Consider the following 26,149-nt stretch of genomic DNA (forward strand, 5'->3'; position numbering starts at 1 on the left):
GGAGCCGCTTCCCTCAGCGCGGGGGGGGGGGGGCGGGCGGGGCGCGGGGGGCACCGGCACCGGCACCTTCCTCCTCATCCTCCTCCTCATCCTCCTCCCTTCCCTCCGATGTACCGGGGTGCCGCCGAGTGCTGCGCGCTGATTGGCTGAGGAGAGAAGGGAGACCTGCGTCAGACCGCTGAAGCTGACGCCACGGGGGTGCGTGCATGATGTCACTGCGGTGCCTTTTTTTTTGGGGGGTGGGGGAGGGAGGGGTGGTGTCTGCTTTTAATGTCACGCGGGTGTTAATGGGGACAGGGGCACTAATGGGGGGGCACGGGAGACGGACGGACGGGCGGACGGGCGGGGGGGTTGTGTGTGTCGGTGTTAATTAGGGATGGGGCAAAGCTATTAATGATGGAGGAGCTGGCGGGGGGAGGATGAGGGGCCGGGGCCGTGTCGGGACTCTGTGAGGGGAGCCCGGGGGGGGGGGTGGGGGGGTGCCGAGGGGCTGTCGGAGCCCCGGGGAGCTGCGCTGCTCTCACGGCAGCGGTGGGAAAAAGGAGCGCCGGGGGCTGTGGGGAATGTGTGCGGCGCGAAGCGGTGCTGCCAGCCCGGCCGTGGGACGGGGCACGGCCTCCCGCCCACGTGTGGGTGGGTGACACGCGCGCTCGGCTGCAGCCGCTGCTAATTTTCTCTTACGTTTTTTCCTTCGTCAGCCCCGTCCCGGGCTGCTCTCGGAGGAAAAGCCGAGCTCTCTGCGTAACCGCTGCAAAAAAAAAAAAAAAAAGCGGTTCTCCACTTCTCGTGGAACAATCCCTTGCCTCTAGACTAGAGGCATCTGCTGCTGCTTCTCCGTAATTAGCGTCACAACTAGAGCAGAGGGTGCGGGTGGGAAGGGTGAGAACACACACGCCCTGCGGAGGGAGAGAGGGTGAGGAGCGAGGAGCCGGGGTTTGGCCTCACTTGGCTCGTGGTGGTGCTGGTGAATCTTTCCAGTGCTGAGCACCAGCTCTGCCAGGGAGCCGCCGGCTTTCCTCAGCCAGGTATGTGCTTTTAGCGGGTGTTGACCTTCCTCCGGGTCCCCCGGCGCAGGGAGGGGGTTTCTCTGTCAGCGGGCACAGACCCCTCCAAGTGTTGAAAACCAAGAGTAAAACACGGTGGGGGCAAGGGGAAGGGCAGCCAGGGCTGAGGAGGTTGTGCCCAGCAGATCAGGAAAACTGCGTGCTGGCTGGGAGTCGGGAGAGGCTGCCTCCAGCTCTCCTCAGCTGGAAGAGAAGTTGTCCTGATATGGAGACGTTTGCGGTGAGGTGCAAGTTGAAAACAGAATGATGGTTTATTCAGCACAGAGCTGCAGGCAGCAGCCTCTGCTGAGAACAAGTTCCTTCCCAGTCCAGGCTGATGACTCCTAAAATCCTCCAAACTGTTACTTGAAATTAAGTGTAGTTACTGTTTCTCTTTCTCTAGGGTTTGTCAGGACTGAGCAGGGGGAAAGGTCACGATGAAGAACCAAGGCGGTGAGACCAAAGCAGCCCTGCGGCCTGCTGGCTCTTCCAAAATGAGCAGCGGTCTGGTGCTGGAGGAGGGCGACTCGCCGGAGGCCGCAGCACCCCTGGAAGGTGGGGAGGCCCCTGGGGTGTGCCGGGCCCTGCCCGTGGCTGGCAGGAGCACCGACAGCCCCCACAGCACAGGAAATGTGTGAGAGTGGGTTTTGAGCCTGGAAGGATTCAGGGTGCTGCTTTCTCTGTATGAGGGTGGCCTGTTGTATCCAGTTCTTTTTACCTGTATAAGAGCAGCTGTGATTTCCAGGGCAGAAAATCCCAGTTTCTTCCTATTTCTGTGTGTTCTGAAATAGTCACAACAGTTCTGAAGTAGTTACTGCTTCTTGACCAAAGCACGGAGTTGATTCTTACCTGAAAACGATGGGTTGTTTATTGTTGCTTAGGCCCTGAAGGTCCCATTCAGAAAATGTCAGACAGCTCTTTCCTTCGGGCAGCATTATGTTGAGTGACCTGCCCTGTTATTAGCAACTCATAAAAATTATTCTCTGGAAGACGAAAACCAGGTCTAGTAGAGTAGGTGGTTGGTTAAAATGATCCCTGCTTTGTATTCTGATGCTCAGTAAATGTGGGATGTAGGAAATGCACAACAAGTAGAGTTAGTTTAATATCCAGCTGCTGTAAGTCTCTCGTTTGGAGGAACTTTGGAAGCAAAGAAGCATGCAGGAGGATGCGTTGCCTGCTCTTTCCCTAAGTGTTCGCTGTTGGGGACAAGATACATTTGGTCTGAGGCAGTACAGCTGCTCTTATACGGGAGGAGGGAGGCTAACTGAGGTTTAAAAACCTATTGTAATGTTAAAAAGCCTGGCTCTGGGGGTGTTAGCAGGCAGTTCCTATGAGGGAAAGCTCACGCACAACCTGCTTTCGTTAAAGGATGGTGGGGAGAGGGGGGAGTTTTTGCTCTTGACAGATGTCAGGGGCTTGGTCATGCTCTTGTGATCAAAAGGGAGGCTGTTAGGAATGCACCTCCATTGTCAGGGCAGCTGGCTGGAGACGCAGCCAGAACAAAGCAGCTTATGTTGCTGGAAGTTTAGCCAGCCTTGGTGCAGTGGGGTGCTCAGGGAACCTTCCCTTCACCCTGTGTTTGTAGAGACCAGAGAATAGACGGTGTGGGGGAAGTCTCACGCTTTTGTGTTCTGCTCTCCCACAGCTCCTCTTGCACAGGAGGACACCAAGTCCTCCCGGCCTGCCGTGCGTGACGTCTCCGAAGAGCTAAGCAGACAGCTTGAGGACATCTTGAACACATACTGTGTGGATGCCAGCCAGGAGGGTCCAGGCGAGGACGGCGGACAGAGTGAGCCCACGGAGACGGAGGAAACCGAGAAGTGTCGTAGCGAGTCCCCGAGGAACGGCGACCAGGAGACGGGGGGCCCCGAGATGAACGGGGAGAAGGAGAGCACGAAGGGGACTGAGGAGTTTCGACCCGGCGAGGAGTGTGGGGAGCGGGATCAGAAGAAGGCTCAGGAAAAGAAGAAAGCCAAGGGCCTAGGTAAGAGGTTCCCTGCTCCGGTTGTGCTGCCAGCCTGAAAACTTCCGTGCAGACATTGATTTTTATACTGCACTAACTGCCCTCGGAGCAACCTCGGGGGTGTGATGTGCAGCAGTGTTTGGGAACGACACAGCATCGTGATTTGTGGCATGTGAGGAAATGTACCAAGTGCTGCAAAGGCACTGACTGCTCCTGGGTGCTGCTGCAGCCTCTGAAATCCTGTGGATTTCTCTTCTGCTGGACACAATTCTCTCTAGCCCGCTCAGTGGTGGTTTCCTGCTCGGAAAATCAGGTCTCTCCCCAGCTGCTTCAGTTGTTCACCCACTGGATGTGGTGAAATCTGTGGGGCAGAGTCCTGAGAAGGCACTGGAGATGGTAGCTCTGGCCCGGGGCTGTGAGACCTGCTTTGTTTCTCCTGTTTTTGCCGTTAGGAGCCAGAACTCTGCGTAAATGATTCTACTTTACTTATTACTTTAATTCCATGTCTCATTCCAGGCAAAGAAATCACTTTGCTGATGCAGACGCTGAACACCCTGAGCACGCCAGAAGAGAAACTAGCAGCACTGTGCAAGAAATACGCTGAGCTGGTGAGTGCTTGTTTCTTCGTTCCAGGCTCTGGGCTGGGGGAGGACACTGCCGCAGGGAGCACGGGAGCTGCTTCAGGAGGCAGGAGATGCCGGTAGATTTTTTTCCTCTTGATATTGAGAGGGACAGTCCAGGATCACACATGTAGCTTTGCAGTGTATGTTCTGGGATCTCTGCAGTGCTGGTCATCCGAATATTAGAGGACAGATTCTGCTTGGTCCAGCCAGGCGTTGTTGTTTGCAGAAGTGTAAGCATGGACGGGCGTATTTTTGGCAAATCTGCGCCTGAGTGGACTTCAGATCTGTTTTCTCTCTGCTCATCTAAAGTGGAAGCTGCATGTCTTGCCCATCCTGTCCCAGGAGTTTAGTGTGGCCAGCTCTGTTCTGCTGAGCCTGCGCGTCCCGATCTCTGCAGGCAGAGCTGAGCTGTGAGTTGGCAGGCCCAGCGGTGACAGGAGACCGCACAGATACATCTGCCATCGACACCACTCAGCCGCTGCATTTCTGTTGATCATTTCCTAGCAAGAAATGTGTGTGTGGCAGAGTCACTGTGCTGCTGTGTGCACACATTCAGCCACACGACACACACAAAGTCTGATGCCACGTTTAACCAAAGCTAATTCTAAGGCACAGATCTATTTCTGTGCATGGATTTGGTGCAGAGGAGAGTTGTGGGACTGTCTGTGTGTGTCCCAGGTGCACGTGTGTGGGTTTTCCCTCTGCTCCATTTGAGCAACGTGCACGTGGAGGTGCTGGATGAATGTGCAAGTCTCGGATTCCAGCAGGACAGGGATTTGGGAAGGGGAAAGGCCCTGTCCAGGGGGCCCTGGGCTCAGCATCAGTGCTCCTCCGCTCACAAATGGCGCCTTTTGTGTTACAAAGCTCTTACCTTCTTCTCAAAGCACTTCTTCGATCCTCGTGTCCCCTCATCAGGGCACAGCATATTGCCCTGGTCAGTCTTGCTGCATCTGTGCCCTTTGCTCCCCTGTCCTAGCTGGAAGAGCACCGTAACTCCCAGAAACAGATGAAGATCTTGCAGAAGAAGCAGACGCAGCTGGTGCAAGAGAAGGACCACCTGCAGAGCGAGCACAGCAAGGCCATCCTGGCCCGCAGCAAGCTGGAGAGCCTGTGCCGCGAGCTCCAGAGACACAACCGCACCCTCAAGGCAAGTGTCTCCCGGGTGCTATTCCAGGAGCTGCTTCATCCCAAGCGCCTGGATCACTTGCTGTGAGCCACTTTGGCAAACTTACCTTTACGGCTGATTGCCCGCAATCTACCGTCCAGGGCAGCGCTTGATGGCTTAACAGCAAAATTAATTATCCACGGTGCCTGAGTGTTATTTCGGGGTATATTCACTGGAGAAAGGCCCAAAGTCCCCACCTGATTGATATAAGCAACAGTGGGAGGCTGGGCAGGTTCAGAGCATCACGGTTTGGGCGGTTTGCTCCCCTCCCTGCCCAGCGCAGAGGCTGACCTGTCCCCTGTGTCTCTGCCCTCCTCACCCAGGAGGAGGGTGTCCAGCGTGCGCGGGAGGAAGAGGAGAAGCGGAAGGAGGTGACATCCCACTTCCAGGTGACGCTGAACGACATCCAGCTCCAGATGGAGCAGCACAACGAGAGGAACTCCAAGCTGCGCCAGGAGAACATGGAGCTGGCGGAGAGGCTCAAGAAGCTCATCGAGCAGTACGAGCTGCGGGAGGAGGTGGGTCAGGGCGGGAGACCCGGGCCAGAGCTGCTCTGGCACATCCCTTCCGCCCTGTGAAGCGTGTTTCTGCTGCCTGAGGGGAGATGGGGCCTCCGGGCTCTGGGATCTTCCCCCGAGGTCGCTGCCTGGGCAGCAAGGACCGGGCTGAGCGTGTCAGTGACTGGTGGTGTTCCCGTGGCAGCACATCGATAAGGTGTTCAAACACAAGGACCTGCAGCAGCAGCTGGTGGACGCCAAGCTCCAGCAGGCACAGGAAATGCTGAAGGAGGCAGAGGAGAGACATCAGCGGGAGAAGGACTTCGTAAGTCTTAGAGCGGTTCTCTAACGGTTGCGCTTTGCTTTTTGCCTTGTCCCTCTGCGGAGAGTTGTTACTGCTGGATCCCTGAGTACAGAGCCCAAACCGGAGCAAGGCTGGAGCCCTGCTCTGCGCTCCGTGTTTCTCCCAGCCCGCTGCTGTCTCCAGGCCAAGCACCAGCCGTGCAGGGGCATGTTGAGATGGCAGCCAGGTAACTGCTTTTGCTCTTCCCCAGCTGCTGAAGGAAGCTGTGGAATCGCAGAGGATGTGTGAGCTGATGAAGCAGCAGGAGACCCATCTCAAGCAGCAGGTGAGCTACCTGGTCTGTGTGCTCAGCCTGGTTATTTGTTTGGTTTTTTCCTTCTTCCCTAAGCAGGGAACAGCCCAAAGTTCCTTAATCTCGAGAACACAGGGGTGGGATTGCTCCTGGGTTTAGTATTGGTGAGCCTGTGTCAGCACAATGTGAGCTGAGACTTGCTTCAGCAATTCTGCCTCCTGGGAGAAAGGGGCCTTGGTTTTTACTGTGCATCTCCCAGCGCTGGGAGCAGTCGTGTGATCATACCTTGCTGAATCAGACCCAGCAAGTGCGCCCTGCCAAGGCCGGGAGATGTTTGCAGAACACATCAGTCTCTGAGGATGTTTCCCTAGGAAAGAATTTTTCCACATTCTGCAGTACTTCATGTTGGCAGAGCAGCTTCGTGCTCCCAATTTGTTGTAAAGTCTGGTCACAAGATAAGTGGCTCAGTCCTTGGGTGCCATCTCCCCTCTCCTGGGGAAGGCTGTCGGGAGGTGCCGTGGTGAGCTGTGAGGAGCTGTAACTCTGTCTCTCCCCGCAGCTGGCTCTCTACACAGAGAAGTTTGAAGAATTCCAGAACACCCTTTCCAAAAGCAGTGAAGTGTTCACGACATTTAAACAGGAGATGGAGAAGGTGGGTAACACTCGTGCCGCTCCGCAGAGCTTGCGTGGGCTGGAGGCCCTGCCTGGCCGTCTCCCCTCAGTGCTTCTGCGAGCTGGAAGAGCCACAGCTCTGTAGTTTTGTTTAGTTTTGCTGGTTTTAAAATCAGCCACGAGCCGACTGCTCACAGAAGATTGATACCGCCCTTGCACGGTGACTTCTGTGTCCCACCTGTGTCAGAACAAGCAGCGCTACCCGCGTCTCCTGGTTTGTTGTTACCTGGTCAGTGTTTCCCACTGGTGAAGCTGACTGCAGCGAGCCAAGGAGATGTTTCCCAGGACAGCAGAGTCTCGTCTCCACTGGGAAAGTGGGTGCCTGTTTGAGGACACGTGAGATGTAACTGACCGCAGCACTCTGCCTCTGGCTTATTTGTTCCCTTTTTGTCACTGTGATTCCATAGATGACTAAGAAAATCAAGAAGCTGGAGAAAGAGACCACGATGTACCGCTCTCGCTGGGAGAGCAGCAACAAGGCTCTCTTGGAGATGGCTGAGGAGGTGAGGAGGCTCTGGCTGCCCTGCGCCGAGGCAGGCGGCTGGACCCGCGGGGTGATGTGTTGTGAGCTGGGGGGGCAGCGGGGGGTTGTGGTTTTCCCTTCAGTTTGATTTTTCTTCCCTGTACGTGCTGGTAGGAGCCCTCTGTCACGTGGCAGGAGTGATGGTTAATTAGTGCAGAGCTGCGTGGGAGCAGTCAGTCAGTCTCAGCGGCTCTTGGCCTCTGTGGGGGCAAAGGAAGGAAGAAGTGGTGACGATAGCATCAGGTTCTTTAGTGCCAAATGTTTGTTTGGTCGCAAGTATTTTCCCCTCGAGCTTCCCTTAGGTTTCGTCTCTCTCCCTTTCTGCCTCTCTGTCCCCGGTGTGGTGGAGTCTAAACTGCCTCTCTGTTTGCAGAAAACCCTTCGGGACAAAGAGTTAGAGGGGCTTCAGGTGAAAATCCAACGCTTGGAGAAACTGTGCCGAGCTCTGCAAACGGAGCGCAACGACCTCAATAAGAAGGTGCAGGACCTGTGTGCCCACACGCCCCGGGCAGACACGGACCTGGCGGAGCCTTTGAAGGACCCATCTCGGGACGGCTCCGAGGCGGCGGCGGGGGTCGCCCCAGCAGAGCAGCGCCTGGCTGAGGATTGCCTTCACTCAGGGAAGCCGCCGCGCAGCCCGGATCCTGCGGAGAGCCTGGGAGAACTGAGCATAGGAGCCTTGGGGCAGAGCGGGACTGAGGAAGGCACTCGGGGCGGTGACTGAGCCCCCCCCGCGCGCGCGGGGTGAGGGAGGGTGACGCGGATGTTTCCGTAGAGTCGATCGGACGCCCCTCTCCTGGTCCTTGGACGGGCGCGAGAGGACGGCCCTCCTGGGGATGTGAGATTTCCTAGCTTAGGTTTTTGGAGGGTTTTTAAAATTTTATATATATATATATATATGATATGATATATAAAATATGTGCAGGGCAACGTACACTTTATATATGGATATATATGAAAACTAGAATGACCCACCTCCCTGCGTGTGCGTGAATAACTAATATATGGAGCCTCCACCGATCGTCCCTTTCACTCAGAGACCTCCCCCAGGGCCCAGCACAGCTCGGGGAAGCAGCCGTGCGGCGCCGCCTCCACCCTCAGCACCAGAAAACGGGCCGAGCCGGGGAGAACTGAAGCGATTCTCCCTCCTCTGCCTCAGGCAGGAGGGAGCTCCCGGACTTGCTTTTGTTTTCTTGGGTGAGAGCTGAGCGAATGAGGGTGGAAGAGGCCGTTTCCCCTCTCTGTGGGGTTTGTGTATTGAACGGGGAGAAAAAGAAGCAGAGAAAGGGGGTGCCCGGTTCACCCAGGCCTCCCCCGGGCCCTCTGCTCTTCCCAGAACCTGCCGATGTCTCAATAGCCTTATGATTCACAGTTGCCTCTTTGCTATACGCACATGTGCACAAGTGTATTAAACAGTTAATCCAAAGGTCTAATTCCCAAGTGTGTTGCACACAAGCGCGTGTGATCAGTTGTGCAAGGGGACGGGGAGGTTCCGCCCGAGCTCCTCTTCCCCCCCCCGCCCCGTGTCAGTCAGCACCTCCCTGACCCAGCCCTCGGGGCTGAGCGGGTGATCCCAGAGGTGTCCAGGGAGCCGGGGCTGCGGGTGGATAAAACCCGCATCTGCCCCACGACCTGCTGCTTAAGCCGAATCGCCGGGGCCAGCACAAGGACCGTGCTGGGGGCTGGTCCCTTCTGCAGCATCAGAGCCCCGTGGGCCCTCGATCTGGCCATACTGGGGGCTCCCCCAGCACCCCCCTTTCTCCTTTCTGCTGCTTTCCCAGAAGAGCATCTCCCAAGGGCCGCTGTGTCCAGGAGGGTCCCTGTGGCCTCTGCCCGCTGGGTGACGCGCTCGCCCAAAGGACCCTGTTGTGCTGGGAGGGGGTTTGTGGACAGACGTGGGACCTGCTGGCGCAGGGCTTGGGGGATTCCTCCTTAGTTTCTCAAATCTTGTAGCTATTCTTTTGCGAGACCTCTACTTGCATGGAGACCTTGCTGCAGCTTCTCTTTAAGACAGACTTTATTTTCAGTGTTGCCTTCTGCTTGAAGCTGAGGCGCGCCGGCCGGGGCCGTTCCTCACAGTGGATGTGTTCAGCCGAGCAGCTTTGGTTTCTCTTCAGGCCACGCAGCTGCTCTTGCACCTTCTCTCCGTCCTCACGAAGGACCTGCCCCGCTGCCAGGGGAACAGCCCACGGGAGCTGCCTCCGTGTCCCCATCCCTCCCCGGGGCCTCCAGCACGTTCAGGTCTAACGACGGCGCCTGTTTGCAGCAGAGATGGGGTCGAACATCCACTGGGACGTGTTCCCTGGAGCTGAGCGTGGCTTTGCCGTCCGGCCCCTCGCTGTCAGTGTTGCTTCTTCCAGCCCAGGGATGCGTTTGCCTCCGCACAGAGCCGCGAGGAGCCCCCCGAGCAAGTGAATGTAGCTCTGGCCTGGTGGGACCACCCAGTTCCCAGCAGCCGGGTTCAGCGAGGGCTGCAGTTGGGCTCTGGACTCCTCTTCCTGCTCTTTCAGTGAAAGAAAAAACTCAGCAAGTCATCAAACCCCACCACCACCTTTTTTTTTTTTCTTTTCACTGTTATGGTACAGATAACTTCTGCTGGGGCTATTGTATGTACCTTCGTACCAACAGAATTGCACCCAACCTCGCTGCTGCTGCCGCCTCTTGTTTTTTGTTCATTAGGCCACGTTGGGGAGTGAGGATTTGGGGCACTGGGCCGTGGGGTGGCCACGTCAGCCTCCACTGGCCACGGCTTCCCTTTCCCCCTGGGGCTCCGGCCCCGTGTCCCCAGCGGGGCCGGGACTCCCCCACCACGGGGGAAGGTCGGGTGGGTCTGTCCCTGGGCCCCTCTGCCCTGTGCGTCCTGGCCCTGGTGGGATCCAACTGGCCAGCCCGCAGCATCTGCACTGGCTCCAAAATATCCAAGATTGGCTTAAAGTCCAGCAATGAATTCAATAAGCAGCCACGCTCAGTTCTGTGTTCGCTGCGGGGCTGGGACTCGTCTGATCTTGCCCCGGCGTGAGGCCGGTTTCTGCCGGGGCGGGTCCTGGGATCACGCGAGTCCGGGGACGCCGGGGGCACTCGGGGTCTGGGGCGGCCGAAGGGGGTGGCAGATGGTGACCCCAGCTCTGCCGGGGAAGCCACGTGGGAGGGGACCCTGTCACCCCCGGCAGACCCCCGCTGTGCCTGCTCGGGCTGCACAGGACCGGGGGCCGGATCCTGCCCTCTCCCCCCCCAAAGCCGGTGTCCGGCAGTGCCACCGCCCCGGGGACACGCCGGAGGAAGTTCCCTTTCCCTTTAAATGCAAATCCCAGCCCCGGGGCTGCAGGACGGGTGGTCGGCGGGGCTCGGGGTGTCCGAAGGGCTCCGGGACAGGCGCCTGGCAGGGCTCAGGGTGCCTGGCGGGCTCGGGGACGCAGCCGGGTCGGCACCGCAGGCCGGACCGGGGCCTGGCACAGGTCAGTCCCCGCCCTGCGCGGCCGCCCGCTGCGGACAAAGGGGCTCCCGCAGCCCCCGCCAGCAGCCCCGTCCCACCGCCACGAAGGGCCCTGAGGCAGGGGGCTGCTCGGGCCGGTGCCTCGGGGGTGACGGGTTCCCCCCCCCCCGCAATCTCTGCCCCGCTCTCGCCGAGGGCAGCCGAGGTCACTCGGCCCCGGCGCGCGCGGCTGAAATCCTCTTTTCTGCAGCGCTGGGGAAGACGCGGAAAGCTGAGGCCAGGCCGGCAGCTCCCAGCTGCTGCTCAGGCCCCCGACTTCCCCGCTCCAGCGCAGACGCCGGGATAACGCAGCCGGAGGCCGGGAGCAGGGTCCGGGCTCCTGCCTTCAGCCCCCCCGCCGCCGCGGCGCAGCCCGTGGTACCCCGCTGCGGCTCGCCTGTGGCCGTGGCCGGCACGCTGCTGCCCTGAGGGTCCCGGGGGGCCCCTCTGCCGCGCCACGGGCTGGGGCAGGAGCAACGGCACCGCCCTGAGTGCTGCTCCCTTTGGGGGGGGGACCCCAATCCCCGCCAGCTCAGGGGCAGACGCGTCCTCTCCAGGGACCCCACAGGGGGAAGGAGCTGCCAAGAGCTGTGTCCGTCCTGCACAGGGTCCCTGCCCGGTTGTCCCGGTGCCCCCGCACCCCTCAGGATGGAGGATCGGAGGAAGAAGCGGAGCCCCAAGGCTTTCCTGGCCCAGCCAGCACCTGCCGGGCCCCCGCAGCCGCTGCCCCCCAGCAAGAGCACGTCCTTCGCGCTGCCGCTGCCCACCCTGCCCTCGCCCAGGCAGCGCGCCCGGCTCAGGCGGTCAGTGTCGGCGCGGGGGGGGGGGGGTGAGCACCGGCCCCCCACGGCCCCTCCAGAGCCGGGGCCAGGTGGGGTGACCGGGCGATGCCACCCTCTCCGCTCCCCACGCAGGGCGAGCAAGGAGCGGGTGCGGGCGGGCGGCGCGGGGGCGGCGCGGGGGGCCCCGCTGCAGCACAGCTTCCTCACCGACGTCTCCGACGTCTGCGAGATGGAGGGAGGGCTGCTCAGCCTCCTCAGCGACTTCCACTCCGGAAAGCTGCAGGCCTTCGGTGAGGGGCTGAGGGGGTCCGGGGAGGGGGGGGGGGTCTGGGGAGCCGGGGTTGGCGGGCTGTGACGGCTCCTGCCCACGGGCGCAGGGAAGGAGTGCTCCTTCGAGCAGCTGGAGCACGTGCGGGAGATGCAGGAGAAGTTGGCGCGGCTCCACTTCGGTCTCGACGTCTGCGTGGAGGAGCTCCCCGAGGAGCAGAAGAAGGCGGCAGCCGACAGGAACCTGGACCAGCTGCTGGCACACGTGAGCGTCGCTCCCCTCGCCCCCTGCCCGGCCCCGCTGCTGTGGCCGGGGTGTCGTGTCCCCCCCCACGCCGTCCCCGGCTTCCCTGCCGGCGCCTCAGGCTCTGCCTTTGCCTCCCGCAGCTGGAGGAGCTCAGCAGCTCCATGTATCCTGGGCCGGGTGCGGGGCGGGGGCAACGGCGGCGGTGGTGGCAGCGATGGCGGTGATGGCGATGGCGGTGATGGTGGCGGTGGCGGTGGCAGTGGTGATGATGGTGATGACGGTGGTGGGGCAGCGATGATGGTGGTGGTGGTGGTGGTGACGATGGTGGCAGTGGTGGTGGTGGCAGTGGTGGAGGTGGTGGGGTAGTGATGGCGAAGGTAGCGGTGATGCTGGTGATGACGGTGATGGCAATGGCAGTTGTGGCAGTGATGATGGTGATGACGGTGATGGTGACAGCGGTGGTGGAGGTGGTGGGGTGGTGATGCTGGTGATGATGGCGATGGTGGTGGTGGCGGTGACGATGGCGATGGCGGCGGTGGGAGTGATGATGGTGGCGATGTTAATGCTGGTGATGATGGTGATGGTGGTGACGACGGTGATGGCAGTTGGCGGGGGGGACGGCGCGTCCCCGCAGCTCTTGCCCTTGACCCGCACCCAGACAGAAGCTGCACCTCGCCGAGAGCCCCGACCCCGAGGACGCAGCGGCCTGACCCCGCGCCCGGCCCGGCTGGGGGGGTGGCCGCCACCCCCCGGGAGCCCCACACCGGGGTCCCCCCCGGCGGAAGGGCCGATGGCGGCAACAGCGGTCACGCAGCGTGGGGACAGCGAGACCCTGCGGGGCGAACAGCAAACCCACAACACACAACACCCCCCCCACCCCACCCCCCCCACCACCCAATTTCCGCCGCCATTTTGGTGGGACCCACAGGGGCGGCTGTGGCGGCCGCATGACGTCATCAACCGGCGCCCCGTTAGCGGGGAGGGGGCGGCCATGGCCGCCGCGCTGGGGCCGCGGGCCGAGGCGGAGGCGGAGGGATGGCGGCGGCTGCTCCGCGCCGTGACCCGCCTGCAGGTGGGGGGACACGAGGGGGCTCGGATGCGGGGGTCCCCGTGGGGTAACGCGGCTGGGGGGGGTCCCGTGGGGGGACACGTGTGGAGGAAACAAGGCTGAGGGGGGAGGTCCCCGTGGGGGGGGGGGAACATGTGTGGGGAAATATGGGTGAGGGGAGGGTGTCCTTGGGAAAACATGCCTTGGGGGGGGTTCCCCGTGGGGGGAACACGTGTGGGGAAACATGGCTGGAGGGGGATCCCCCGTGGGGGGGACGCGTGTGGGGAAAAAATGCCTCGGGGGGGGTCCCCGTGGGGGGAACACGTGTGGGGAAACATGGCTGAGGGAAGGGTCCCCGTGGGGGTGGGTCACGGCTGGGAGGGGGCATCACGGAGAAGGGAGGGGGCTGCACAGCTGGCTGGGGGTTCCCGTGGGGGGGGTCTCTTAGGGGGTAGGGGGGGGGGGTGAGGGCCCCGCTCTGGCCGACGGTGCCTCATTAAATCCCGCTGTGTTTCCAGACACGGGCCCTGTGTGCTCCTTGTGCGCCAGCCCGCGTCCCGTGGGGTGGGGGGGGCACGGTGGGATGGGGTGTGGGGGGGGCTCTGGCTGGCTCCGGCAGCACTGACACCCCCCCCCGCCCCGCGCCCACAGGCCTGCGTCAGGGGTTACCTGCTGCGGAAGCGCTTCGGGAGCCTGCGGGCAGAGTACGAGGAGGTGGTGCGGGAGATCGAAGGGGACCTGAGCCAGCTGGAGTGGGGGGGACGGTTCCTGCCGCGGCCCCTGTTTGTCCCCCAGGTCGGTGCGTCAGGGCGGGCGGGGGCTTCTGCGTCGGGGGGGGTGTGTGTGTGTGCTGTGGCCTGTGGGACTGGGCAGATGATACTTTTGCAGCATATTCCCTGGAACCCGTATTTCCACCAAATGAAAAACAATAATTACGTAGCCCCGGGCTGTGAGACTCTCCCTGACTTGTCCCTGACCAAGGATTTCTTTCCCCCGGGTGAAGCTCAGCCTGACCTGTGCGGGTGACTCCTGCGGGTCTTGTCCCAGGGCACCCACCTCACCTGCTCCTGCGGAGCGGCCGGACCCGCTCCTGTGGCGGCTGAGCGCAGCGCTCTGATGTTTTTACTGCTTCTGGAAGGAAAGCCCTTTAAAAAATTTGTGATGGTTCAACACAGAGCATGTCGGTGTCATGACAGGAGTGCTGCTAACAGCGGGTGTCCAGCTGGGACAGACTCTGGCCAGCAGCACAGCCACCTTTCAGATCTTTATATTTTCTTTTCCTCATATTTCAATCTCTTGCGTGTTGCCTCTTTAGAAGCCAACTCAAGGGAAGCGTTCAGGTCTGCAGGAGGGTGTACTGAGTGACGAGGCCAGTGCGGAAAAAACGCAGGAGGAGCTGGACACCTCTGAACCAGAACGGGACTGGGGCTGCAGCAGTGTGAAACCTGCAGCTCAGCTGCAAAGTGAAAAAGAACCGAGCTCCGCGGGTGAAGGTGAGGTAGCGAGCCCCCCAGATCTTGGGGCCGATGCCGAGAAACGCCCTGAGGAGGGCTGCAGTGCCCCAGCAGAGAGCGAGGACTGGCAGAACGACAGCAGCGTATCCCCTGTGTGGGGCAGTGCTGCTCTGGAGGCAGAGTCCCTTGAAGCCTGCCCGGGTAAGAGTCGGGAGCGGGTGCGCAGCGTGGTCCCAGTGAGCTGGGGGTGAGTGTGGGGGGCACAGAAGGTCCTTGCAGAACCAAAACCTTGCGAATGTCTTGGAGAGATCAGAACGGGAGAGACAGTAGGTGCAACCTGAATCTTTGTTCTAGTAATAGGTTGTTCTTCCATTTCTTTGCAGAAATTCCACTTGAGGACATAAAGGACCTTCCTCGAACTCGCTCTGGTCTCCAGTCCTACAGAAATCACTTGATCATGGAGTTGCTGTGGTTGCAACAAGCAATTGTCAGCCGTAAAAATGTAAGTGCCTGACCCGCCTCTTCCAAAACCGTGGGTCAGACCAGTGCCCGTGGGCGGCCAGGGCGGTGGTTTTTGCTTGTTTGGGTTTTTGTTTTTGTTTTTTTTTCTTTGGAGGAAAAAGGAAGGAAAACAGGAGCTGTTTAAATCTGACTACAAGCTTTGCTCCTGGCCTGCTACAGGGACGTTGTTATAACTCCTGCCTGCACAGCACCTGGGCACTGGGCAGTGCAGTGAGCCACTGTTTGCAGCGCTTGAAAGGGGAGACTTGAGCATCTTCTGGCCCAGTGCAGTGATTTTGCTGGCTAACCTGCAAGGGTGGGTGCTTTCCTGCTTCTGGGTCTCTGGGACTCAATTGGTAACGCTTGATTTTCTTTCTCTTGCAGTACCTGATGCTGAAACAGAGGCTGGGGCCTCCTGACCTGTAGGAGGGCATTCCCCAGCACGTGGGGCACTTGTATTGGTGTGGAGAAGCAGTGGAGCTGCAGCACCGCAGTCGTGGCATGACCTCACGGACAGCAGCTGCTAAGGGGAGCTCCAGCCCTGCGGGCTGATGTTTTCCACTTTAGATGAATGTGGCAAGAAGGCCTTTTATTTCTTTTAAACATGAATATTTAGTCAAAGCAGGGATTAAACATCACTGTGAAGCCACCTAGGTGGTTATGTGTCCTGGAGGGGGTCGCAGTGATGCCTCCTTCCACATGAACCCTAGTTCTGTTGTCTGAGCTGGACAGTCCAAGGGGAAAAATTGAGGCTGGGAAGACTGTCATTTACAGAAGGCGCTTTCTGACATCTGATCGCTTGTGCTGGAACTAAAATGCCTGAAGGCAGCAGGTGCTTTTGGAAGAAGCTCTCCTCCACTGAACCGCGTATCTGAGCTGGGTATCTGGGACAGCTCTGCAATATCTGGGATCTCCACGTGCTCCTGGTAGGCTTTGGGGAACACCTAGTTGAAGTCTTAAGAGGAGAGTTTCCTATCTTTCCTGTGCAGCTGGTGGGGAGCGATGGTGCATCAAACCTGACCTTCAGGAGATGAGGATTGGTTCCCACCTTCGTGTGTCTGGCTGTGGTAATATCTCTCTGTGTGGCAGCATCACCTGGACCGGTGCTTGAGGGAGCAAGGACAGGCTTGCGGGGTTTGGCGCTTTGTATGTTGCTCTAGTTCAGGGGCATTTGAGGTCCCTCAGAGAGGGATTTCCCACGTGGTGCTGTGGTTCCGTACTGTAACCCCAAGTCTTCTGTGCAAACACTCTGCATTCCTGCTGACTGAACGTTCACTTTTGCCGTGCGGCAGATGTATCTTTCTGTTCCCGATGATGCTGACTTGTTTGTGAATAAAAAGCTTTCCTGAAGGTCGTTTCTGAACCTGTCTATTCCTGTCTGGCTTGCCACCTTCTGGGCAGGGCCACATGAGTCCATGGCAACCTGTTCAGTGCAAAGTGTGGTCTGTCTGCTGGGATGTGGATGTCTGTCCAATACACACAGGACAGAAATCCATTGCTCTTCTCCTGCAGGTAGCAAGTGATGGCAAGGGGGGTGAGAGCTTCTGGATAGTGCTGCTCTGGATGGGACATGAGCTGGTGCCAGAAAGATACCGGCACTTCCTGCATCCCCAGGCTTGTTAATCTGAGCCTGGTGGCCGCAGTGGCTGGTGCGGGAGCTCACAGTGCTCGGTGTCTGAGGATGAAAGAGCTGCGTGGTTCCTGGTTCTCAAACAGAAAGGTGCTCTGCAGGTTGTTTGATGTGGCCTCCAGACAGGCCCACAACTTCCTCCCGCTGGGTCTGCGTCCATGGAGACAGCCAGTCACGCCAGCCCGCGCTGGGAAGGGATGGCAGGGCGCGGGGGCGGCTGGTCGGAAGGGTTTGGGCTCAGGAGGAGCCTGGCCGGAGCTCCCCTCTGCTCCCCACGTTGCTCTGTGTGCCTCTGTGGTCAGCAGGGCTTGCTTGACCCACGGGGGATGAGCTCCTGTGGCTTAGCTCTGGCACCTCCAGCCAAGAACGTGGTGGTGTATCGCAATGGTGATCCCTTCTTCCCCGGGAGGAAGTTTGTGGTGAACCAGCGTCGGTTTCTGACCTTTGAGGCATTTCTGAATGAGGTGACCAGGAGCATTCATGCACCCTTGGCTGTGAGGAACCTCTACACACCCAGGCACGGCCACCGCGTCGCTGGGCTGGGGGACCTGCAGGATGGGTGCCAGTACGTGGCTGCGGGCTTTGAAAAGTTCAAAAAGCTCAAGTGAGTAGATGGACCTTTGGTCTCTGGGTTTGGTGTAAGCAGCTTTAGATCACCTCTGTGGGGAACGTATTGGGGTGGGAATGGAAAAGAGGTAGGAAGGGTAGAAAGCCAATGAAAAACAGAGATGAATTTATTTTCCTACTGGAAACTACTGACCATATTCCAGATTGCATGGAAAATGCAAATATTCCCAATAAGGTCAGTTGACTCTTAGAAGAAAACATGTTGGGGGACACGTGTTCTCTGGCAGGATGTTGTGATGGGCGCTGCTCTGCCTGCTGTGCACCTTGTTTTGTGGTGTGTGGGAGGTTCTGCCCACTTCCTTGGCCGAGCTGGCAGTCACACTGTCTCCACTGACAAATACTTTTGCTTTGGTTTGATGAAGGTTTTTTTTGATTCCTAATCCTGCACAAAGTAGAGCTGGTTTGGTTCATCCTGAAATACAGAGGGTTAAAGAAGGCTTTGTGGGATCACTTGTCTCTTGCGGGGGTGTCTGTGTGTGCGCTTGGTGAATTTGGCTCCGTGGTGTGTATTGCATTTTCTTGAAGAGGTGGTCCAGGCTGCACTAACACTGGTCAGCCCTTGGAGCCCTGATACAGCGAGTAACACAAAGGAATAAAATCTACTGGGTGTCTGCAATGGTCTGTATTTGGCTGGGAGTAGCAGACTTTAATTTAGACTGAAGTTCGGGGAGACCATGAGGTGAGGCACCTGGAGAATCGTTTCAGAAGTGACCCAAATAAGTGACCCACGATGGTGATGCACCGAGGTAGAGCAGTTCGTTGTTCCCTCGCTGCTCTTTGGTCAGCCATGGCCCAGTCGGTACGTGGCAACGTCGTTGTCTTGTTCTCACAGCTATTTAAATCACAGAAGGAAGAAGCTCCACGGGACGAGGAACGGCGAGGGTCTGCAGGTGAGTCCCTGAGCTGAGTAGGGGCAGGCGGGAGCGCAGAACGAGCAGGGAGGTGTGAGAGACACTAGGGCTGGCACGGGTGAAACTGAAGTTGAGATTTAAGGCTGTGAGGTGCCCAGTGGAGATCAGGCAAAATTGCCACAGGGATCAGTAGGACACGTGAGACAGCGGAGGGGCTGCTGCTGTGTCCCTCCATCCCCCTTAACGGTGCAGGGGAAGGATTTGTGCTCGGAGGTTTGTTGGCAGTTCTGGAACACGCTCAGAGCTTCTCCAGCCTCCGTGTTGCTGACAACAAACCCCACCTAGCAGCAGGAAGCCTGAAGGCAGGGCAGGAGGTGTCCGGGGAGGCAGCTCCTGATGGAGGAAAGCCCTGGGAGGCCCTGTGCCAGGGCTGTCGCTGTTCTTGTGCTCTGAACTCGGTCTCTAGTTCCACACTGTAGCTCCCTGGAAGTCGAACGTCTTGGCGCGATGGCAGAAGCACGCCCGCCTGCCCTGCACGATACAGTAAGTGCCTCGATGTTTTCTCCTTAAGAGGGTCTCTGGGAATATTTTTGGAGGCTGGAGGAGGGAATTTTCCTGTGAGATCCTGGGAACGCTGCCCCAAAGGGACAATTCCCAGCTTCTACTAGAAGTATTTATAAACATCGTCCAGGCACCAGTGGCTGGCTTTTTCCATCTCCCACAGCTGCAGGAATACTGGCTCTTTGCATGCTCTGGGTTGTTTCCACTGCAGTGTTTTCCGGAATGGGGATTTGCTGAGCCCTCCTTTCCCACTGCTGCTCTCCAAGAGCACCCCACTGCAGTGGGACATCCTCCTGGCCACGCTGACGGAGAAAGCCGACCTGCGCAGCGGAGCTGTTAGCAAGTGGGTATCCAGATAAGGCACTGCTGGCTCCCCCTTCCTTACGTCCAGAACACAAGCAGCTCTGATTAGCAGAGAGGACTGGGAGTTCAGACTTCTGGTCTGCTTTTGCAAACTCGTTTGCTTTTCAGGTTTTCCCATCTTTAAATCAGATGTCCTGGCTGCTTTATGAGGGGGGCTGATGTTGCTGGTGGTCTGGTGAAGAAGCAATAAGCAATCAGTAAAGCATGAAAAGGAGTTTATGTCCAGAGGAAGGGCTTTTATCCAACAAATACAGCCTGCCTTCTCCTCATACACATATTTACTGACACCCAAGGAGAAAGCTGAGATCTACTGCATCTCACCAATTGCTGGGTGTAGTATTTCTGCGTACATCCTTGATTGATCCTCTTTGACTTGTCTTGGGCCTGTTTAGCACTTTGCATGTATTTGCTTACATGCTGGGGAGTTGTTTGGGGTGTTGTGACAGCTCTAAACCCTTTGCTGTCTTCTTCTTGAGGCTCTGCAGGCTGGACGGAACCCAGGTGTCCAGTGGGGAGGAGTTGGTGAATGGCCATTACTATGTGGCAGTGGGAAATGAGGAGTACAAAAAACTGCCTTACTTTGAGCTGCTGGTGCCCCAGGATTCTGCGTGCAGGACGCTGTGGTACGTAGACTGAAGCTGAGTGGTTTAAAAGAATCCTCTCCATGGTGGGCTTCAGCTAAAGCCATCCTTTTAGCAGCCCTCCTGTTCAGTGCTGTCAGCTTCAGGGCTTGAGTTTTGCTTCGTGCGTTGGAAGTTTAGGAAGAAAGAATGTGTTTTCAAAGCTTTTGGTGTAAGGGTTAACCCCTGCAATCCAGAGTTCAGTGCCAGAGAAAGCAAAAGCAAGTGGTTTGGTTGTTTCTCAGGTAAGTGTTCCTTGAGCACTGAGGAGCACCTGCCCGTTAGGCTGGGCACCGAATGTCACAGGCCTGTGCTGGGCAGTGTGATGTAACAGGAATGTGATCTGCTGTGGAGTGTGCTCTACCTGCGCTGAGAAAAAAACACCTTCAGGGGCCCTCTCTTATGGGAAAAGGGGAGATCGTGTCCTCTTACAGCTGACTTCTAGCCTGATGTTGAGAATCTGCTGCTTCTTTGTTACAGGAACCACCCAAATAGCAGGCGCAAAAAGTATCGCAGAAGGGTAGGTAGCTCGGCTGGCGCGGGACTGCTTGTCCTACGATCACAGTTGCTTTTGTGCAGACATCCATCCGCATGCAAAGGATGTGTACAGCAACCTCCATTCCCAACTGCTGTGCCTACACCATTCTTGCTTGGCACCATTCCCAAAGGAGAGGAGCTAGAGACAGCTACGTGGCCAGATCTTGCTTGAATTAAATCTCACTGCCTGAAGAAAAACTCAAGGTGGCCTTACTTACCTCTTCTCCTTTTTGGCTGATGGGCCAGGAGAATTCCTCCTGGAGCTAGGATATCTTTCCTGCTCACTGTGTGGGTAAAAAGCCCAACAGATACTTCATATACAGCAGCTGGGTGGCCTAGATTGTCCATTGAAATGTGCATCTGTGCTATTTTGAAAGTGCTCTTTTGCTTTTAAAATTTCATTTTCCTTTGTTTTGTTTTGGTTTTTGTTTGTTTTCAGTTTGGTGAACTGAGTTTGGTCCATGTGGGTGACTCTGCTCTTGCTGAACCACCTCAACAGGTACTAGTGACTGCCCAAAGTGTTGCTTGTCTTCCCTGTATCTGTTTTACTTCTAGTATCAACTTAAAACCCTGGTCAGAGAATGCACTGTTACAGTTTTGTACCAGTCAGTCTCAAGGGTCACAGGGGGAAGTTGCAGTGTTTAGGGGATTGCCCTGCAAAACTTTTCTCATTTTATAAACTGCTTTCTCAAGAAGGCCTATCAGCAGTGTGTGATGAATACTTTCAGCTGGACAGTCGCAGGGTGCAGACCACAGGAGCTGCAGAGAAAGACAAGATCCCAGCTGCTTTTCCACAACTGCAAAAGCAAGCCATGAAATCTCACCTCAGAGAGTCCATTTTCCATGGTAAACCTGTCCGTGCAGGACAAAACAGAAGGAACAGCAGGAATGTGCAGCACTGGCCTGATCAAGGTAAAGGACACTGCTAGAAGTATAGAGGAAGACTGGCTTTATTCTGATGCTAAAGGACAAAATACCTGCGCATGTGCTGAAAGCAAGCAGTGATGCATCCAGTAACTTCTATATTTTTGCTTCTTTCCTCATCTGGGCACACATGAGGACCTTTCTGTAGCCACAGCAAGACCAGGCCATGGTGATCTGCAATACCCCTTGAACAGCTTTTTTCTTTTCTTCCCCTCGCAGAAGAAAGTGTCTATAAACCCAGAGATCCTAGGAAGGAGATGCGAGGTGCCCAGGAAGTAAAAGAGGACAAACACACAAGGGTGGACGTGCCCATTGATCAGGTCTGAGAAATTATTTTCTGTCCTGTTAGGAGTCTCACTGGTCCCACTATAATCTATTGGTGCTGCAGGTTCTGCACAGCAGGGAGACCAGCTCAGAGCCAGCCTGTGAGAACACATCAATCAATAGTTGAGAGCAGTTGCTTGGGGAAATCCTTCAGTTTTCTCGCTTGTTTTAAATCCTATTTGTTAGGTTTACGAAGCGCTGTGCTCCTCTACAATGTGTAAAGATTAAAATAGCCACCAGGGGGAACTTCAGAAAGCAGAGGACAGTGTGTAACTGCAGGGCTTCACATTTTAGAAAGCCAAGAAATTGTAATTTGGGTAATGAACATTTCCCTCCTGGAATGTGAGAGTTACAGCTTCTCACTGCAGTAAGGATATCACAGGCTTTCCTGGATGTTTTTTTTTTTTTTTTTTGTGTGTGCACTACTTCTACCCTTAGTCCTGTTCCAGAGAGCTACAGAAGAACTTGTACCAAAAGCCAAAACGATACACCACAGTAAGGTATTTATTCCATGTAATGGTTCTGTGAAGTGTGTAAGATCCTTCCTGGCTGTGTTCAGACTTCTTACACTAAAATTCAGTACCCCCAAATACAACGTGTTAAGCAGAACTTGCCTGTAGCTAGGTGAAACTTAGAAGCTTGAACGGAATAAACGTAATTCCTAAAATGACTGAACACATTTATTAGATAGTAATAAGTTTAAACCCTTTTTTTAAAAGGGAAAAAAAGCCGTTCTTTTAGAAACAAAAATCTGTGTGGAAAATGCCTGTGAGATGCTTATTGTTTGTGGTGTATTAATGTTTTAAACTTCTCATAAGGATATTCAGAATTGATGTAATGGGATGACACACATTATATTGTAGGTGATTCATGGTTCTGCCTAGGTAATCTCTTTGGATTAATTAGAACTTCAAAGGAAAACAACTCCTTTGAACTTAAATTAGAGAAAGCCCTGGTGAAGAATTAGCTAGTGCTGCTTTCTGTTGGCCTTTCCCCCCCCACCTCCCCAGATCCCACTGCTTTACAGTCGTTACTATTGGAGTGTCACAGATCCCCTCTGCAGGAGAATCATTAGGTGTGAAATAAATAAACTATCTTTGAATTTAACGCAGAGACCCAAGCTTGCATACTGAAGCCAGGGTAAGACTGGAAATGGAATCAAGGAATTTAGTCCCAGAATCTTTCTGTAACAGTGAAGTGCTACATTAATAACTGTATTTCTTTCTCACCACAAAAAGGTATGGACTACAGACAAATCACAAAAGCCTGGGGCATGGAAAAGGGATGCCAGTGACTCTGAGGATGAAAAGCACCGAACAGTGTTGCCCTTGGCAGCAAAGACCTCTGAGGAGTTCTCAAAGGGGCTGTGATGGGAGAAGAGGGACAGTTACACCACAGACTGGCCAAGCTTTTGATGAATTAATAAACTCTTCTAAAATCAAGCATCCTCTTCATCTAGGCTTGAGAAGTGGAACACCAGTGAGCAATGAATCAAATGCACAATGCTGTTAAATTAAAATCTTCCCCCCGCTTTCCTCATCTCTGTGGTGTGATGATGTGGCAGAGGAGATGGCTGCTTTTCTGAACTTTAATTAAACTGGTTTGTATGTGAACTTGAGAAGGAAGAATTACCAAATAGAATACATGCCTTTATAACACAATGTTTGCCAGGAAGTTGTTCTATGTCAGATACTTCTTATCAGGAGATTTCATCACATCATTGTCCCTCTGATCTGGAACACTTGGATAATGTTTGCAGCGATCAAACCTGTTACCAAAACTACATACATTTTATTTCTGCTAACTTGTTTTAGGAGCATCTGCCTCATTTAGGAAAAGTCATAGTAATAAACAGCTCTTGTATTAACCCTCTTGGTGCAAGGCTTTCTCTCTTTCCTTCCCTAGCATTCCTGATTAGTTAAGGGTTACAAGGATTTGTCCTTCTGTGATCTATCTGGTATTTTGGACTGGTAATTTCACTGAAAAGAAAAACACCCTTCCTTCCCTAGGGACAAACTGCCCTGCTGTTATTTTACAGATGAGAGGCACTCTGCAAGACTCCAGTGGAGAAAAGCCATACGATAACCGCAGCGTAAGGGGCTGTGCAGCATGACCTGAGCTGAGAGCAGTGGAGGAAGCCACTTTCAGGTGCTTGGCCACAAAAAGGGGGAATGCCTAAATAGATTCCTTCTACAGAAAAACCATTTGGTCCCAGAAGCTCCCTTTGAATGATTCATTAACCATTTATTATCCCTCTGGTGCTGAACAAGACAATTCAATCATCCCTGCCTTGAAACACCCACAGACAAGAAATTCCTTATCTCAAGACATTAAATAGGATGTCCTTACAACACACCTTGTTCCACCCTGCTCAGGGAGTATAGTCCGTATTTTCACAGTTTTTGACATCTGTGTGTCAAAATACAGCTCTTCCTAGGTGTAATTGAGCCAAAGGGTCTGCTCCTGAGCCAGAAGCCCCCATCAGCCATGGGGGTTACCTTTGAACAGGTTCTCTTCATCTGCTTCTCACCACGTCTCGTTCACGAAGCAGCTACACAGAGCGTGACTCCTAGGGCAGTGAGCAGCATTCCTGCCGCAGCCCCTGCAGAAACGAACAATACGGTGAAAGCTTACATGGTTCAATGCCAGTCAGATCCTCTCATTGCTAAATACATAATGCTCGGGTGTCACAGTAAAGGGGAGAGCAGAAATGTCTGGGCCAGGAGAGTTCTGAAGGGGTTTGGATGTCTGGCCTGCCCGTGTGCATTGGGCAAAGCCTGTTTCTAAGAAAATGTTGCTGATGCTGTATGTCTGGCTAGCGAGAACCGGCCTTTAACAACACAAACCCCTTTTCCTATATTCCTACAGCTATTGTGCCAGGTCCTGGTGTCCTGAAGCTTTTGGGTATCCTGCCATTTTCTGACTTTCTGAGCAGGGTAATGTTATTGTAGGACGTAAGGGAAGGAAAGAAGGATGGGTGCTGACATGTGGGGGCATATGGGGCATTCCTTTTCCATGGTGGGCATATTATTTAGTGCTCCTCTTATGATTAAACATCTAGTTAGATAAAGGCTCAGGCCTATAAACTCTGTTAGCTTAGAACAGCCAAGTCTCACTTCAGACACACTAGCCCTGCCCACTTACAAGACTGTTTCACTTCCCGTTCAGGTTCTGTAGCAAGAACTACTACTTAACTAGTTAAAGCCCTTCCGGGGGAGTTTTCTGCTTTTCAGGAGACCAGAGAGTAGCCCACACTACTATTAAGTCAGCAAATAGGCGCAGGAGAATGTGAGGAAATGTTTTAAGTGTAACTTACTTTTACCACCGATGTCCTCTCCCAGAATCTTCCCAGTCACCAGCGTGACTATCAAAGCCAGAGAGTTACAGAGTGGTACTGCCAGGGAGAGATCTGAAACGGAATGGTTTTAACAAACAGTCAAAACCAGATAATCTCGTACAAATTGTAAGACAGTTGTTTTAACTCTGATGTTTACAAGACAGCTGCTTGACGTTTAGCTGAGTCACCAGTGCTATTGATTGCTATTGATCCTCCCAAAATTCCAATCAACCCACTCCATGAAAGCAATGTGAACCAACCTGCGGATGCCAAGGTGAGGTAGAAGAGGAGAGATCCACTTTGATTGAGCAGAAATGGCACCACGTACTGCAGGAGGAGCACAAACCTGTCAGCTGCTGCTCGCAGACCCACCGCGCGCCCCGAGGGAGCCCAGACCCGCTCGCCCTGTGCTGCCTTCAGCAGTGGAAACACAGTGCACTGGCAATTCCACTGCCAGTTGCATGCTGCTCGATGTCTTAGCTCCCCAATATGCAGAAGGCCCACTGGGTTTATTTTGTGTAAAATATGAGGGTTAACGACCTGCCGCCTACGAAATGCGGTCTTAATCCTGCACGGGAGAGCATTGCTATAGGCAGTTAAATGAAATATTACCGAGCAGAAAGAATTCTGATGACAGGTGGAATATTTTGCAATTTAAATAGAAGTACAAAGCTTAGAACTAAGCAAGTAGGAATGATCCCCAAGGCCTGGGAGCCCGGCCGGCATCGCACCTTGTAGTTGAGGGCCAGGAAGCGGATCTCAGCCAGCAGCTGCTGCAGGCGGCCCTGGCACCGCACCTCCTCCAGCCCTGCTGCTCCCGTCCGCAGGAACGGCCCGGTGCTGCCCCACAGCACGGCCACCAGCACCAGCACCGCCGCCTCTCCTGCAGCACAGCCCGGGCTCAGCGCGGTGGCCCCGGGGAGCGAGGTGGTGGGGGATGATCTGCCATCACTGCCCTCAGAGGGTCGGCAGCCGGTCAGCCTCTCCCCATCTCCCCACGGAGAGCCTGGCCCACCGCCGTCCCAGCAGGGAGAGGCTCCACCAGCCCGGCTCCCTGCGGGTTTCCCTCGCGAAGGGCCGCGCTGCCACCTCCCTCCCCCTCAGCGAAAGCCCCTCGCAGGTCCCCGCCTGCGCCCACCCTCCCCTCCGAGGAAAGCGCCACAGCCAGCCCAACCCGTGGCCGCACTCCCCGCCCGGGGAAGATCCCACCCCACCCCACGCCACCCCACCCCACGCCCGCGTTCTTCCCATCACGGGAGGCCCCACAGCGAACCCAACCCACGGGCCCCCTCAGGGGAGACCCCGCAGGGGCCCAGGCCGCGCCCCGCCCTCAGGGAAGGGCCCCCCCAGGGCCCAGCCTGCCGCCACATTCCCACCCCACCCCGTTGAGGGAAGAGCTTCAGCCGGTGGCTCTTTCCCCTCCCGTTCCCCACGGGCCTGTCCCCGTCTGGGAGCGCAGCCCCTCAGTCCCGGAAGCTCACCGACGGGCGCCATAACGACGGCGACGTCATTTCCGCTCCGC

The 26,149-nt window shown here is 56.0% G+C and overlaps 5 protein-coding genes across 8 annotated transcripts; 4 read left to right on the top strand and 1 right to left on the bottom strand.

Annotated features, from left to right (window-relative positions):
* Positions 1-26: 26 nt before the first annotated feature.
* On the top strand, positions 27-8,508 carry TXLNA (taxilin alpha). The gene is made up of 11 exons (XM_042793564.1): positions 27-198; positions 1,447-1,598; positions 2,689-3,027; positions 3,523-3,614; positions 4,606-4,776; positions 5,118-5,312; positions 5,497-5,616; positions 5,846-5,920; positions 6,447-6,539; positions 6,967-7,062; positions 7,456-8,508. Exons 2-11 carry the CDS (start codon positions 1,481-1,483, stop codon positions 7,804-7,806), a joined length of 1,650 nt encoding a protein of 549 aa, XP_042649498.1. The 5' UTR covers positions 27-198; positions 1,447-1,480; the 3' UTR covers positions 7,807-8,508.
* A 97-nt stretch (positions 8,509-8,605) lies between these two features.
* On the top strand, positions 8,606-12,589 carry CCDC28B (coiled-coil domain containing 28B). Of its 4 annotated transcripts, XM_042793569.1 has the most exons (6): positions 8,606-10,537; positions 10,766-10,884; positions 11,162-11,357; positions 11,469-11,626; positions 11,714-11,868; positions 11,991-12,111. In XM_042793569.1, the coding sequence occupies exons 3-6, from the start codon at positions 11,203-11,205 to the stop codon at positions 12,072-12,074; spliced, it is 552 nt and encodes a 183-aa protein (XP_042649503.1). In that variant the 5' UTR covers positions 8,606-10,537; positions 10,766-10,884; positions 11,162-11,202; the 3' UTR covers positions 12,075-12,111. The 4 variants fall into 4 exon arrangements, with proteins under 4 accessions (XP_042649503.1, XP_042649501.1, XP_042649502.1 ...); XM_042793567.1 differs by lacking the exons at positions 10,766-10,884; positions 11,991-12,111 and adding an exon at positions 12,513-12,589; XM_042793568.1 differs by having other exon boundaries at positions 10,766-11,357.
* Positions 12,219-16,203, top strand: IQCC (IQ motif containing C). Its single transcript, XM_042793565.1, has 5 exons — positions 12,219-12,922; positions 13,550-13,693; positions 14,214-14,553; positions 14,736-14,854; positions 15,238-16,203. Exons 1-5 carry the CDS (start codon positions 12,332-12,334, stop codon positions 15,277-15,279), a joined length of 1,236 nt encoding a protein of 411 aa, XP_042649499.1. The 5' UTR covers positions 12,219-12,331; the 3' UTR covers positions 15,280-16,203.
* A 606-nt stretch (positions 16,204-16,809) lies between these two features.
* DCDC2B (doublecortin domain containing 2B) lies at positions 16,810-23,385 on the top strand. Its single transcript, XM_042793547.1, has 10 exons — positions 16,810-17,087; positions 17,943-18,000; positions 18,428-18,504; positions 18,734-18,865; positions 19,362-19,508; positions 19,986-20,025; positions 20,482-20,541; positions 20,771-20,954; positions 21,186-21,286; positions 22,529-23,385. Exons 1-10 carry the CDS (start codon positions 16,810-16,812, stop codon positions 22,658-22,660), a joined length of 1,209 nt encoding a protein of 402 aa, XP_042649481.1. The 3' UTR covers positions 22,661-23,385.
* A 128-nt stretch (positions 23,386-23,513) lies between these two features.
* On the bottom strand, positions 23,514-26,149 carry TMEM234 (transmembrane protein 234). The gene is made up of 5 exons (XM_033003207.2): positions 26,109-26,149; positions 25,359-25,510; positions 24,888-24,954; positions 24,607-24,699; positions 23,514-23,892 (listed from the first exon to the last, which is right to left on the bottom strand). The coding sequence occupies exons 1-5, from the start codon at positions 26,119-26,121 to the stop codon at positions 23,831-23,833; spliced, it is 387 nt and encodes a 128-aa protein (XP_032859098.1). The 5' UTR covers positions 26,122-26,149; the 3' UTR covers positions 23,514-23,830.

Source organism: Tyto alba, unplaced genomic scaffold (assembly GCF_018691265.1).
Source record: "Tyto alba isolate M040663 unplaced genomic scaffold, T.alba_DEE_v4.0 Super-Scaffold_20, whole genome shotgun sequence".
NCBI classification, from domain to species: domain Eukaryota; kingdom Metazoa; phylum Chordata; class Aves; order Strigiformes; family Tytonidae; genus Tyto; species Tyto alba.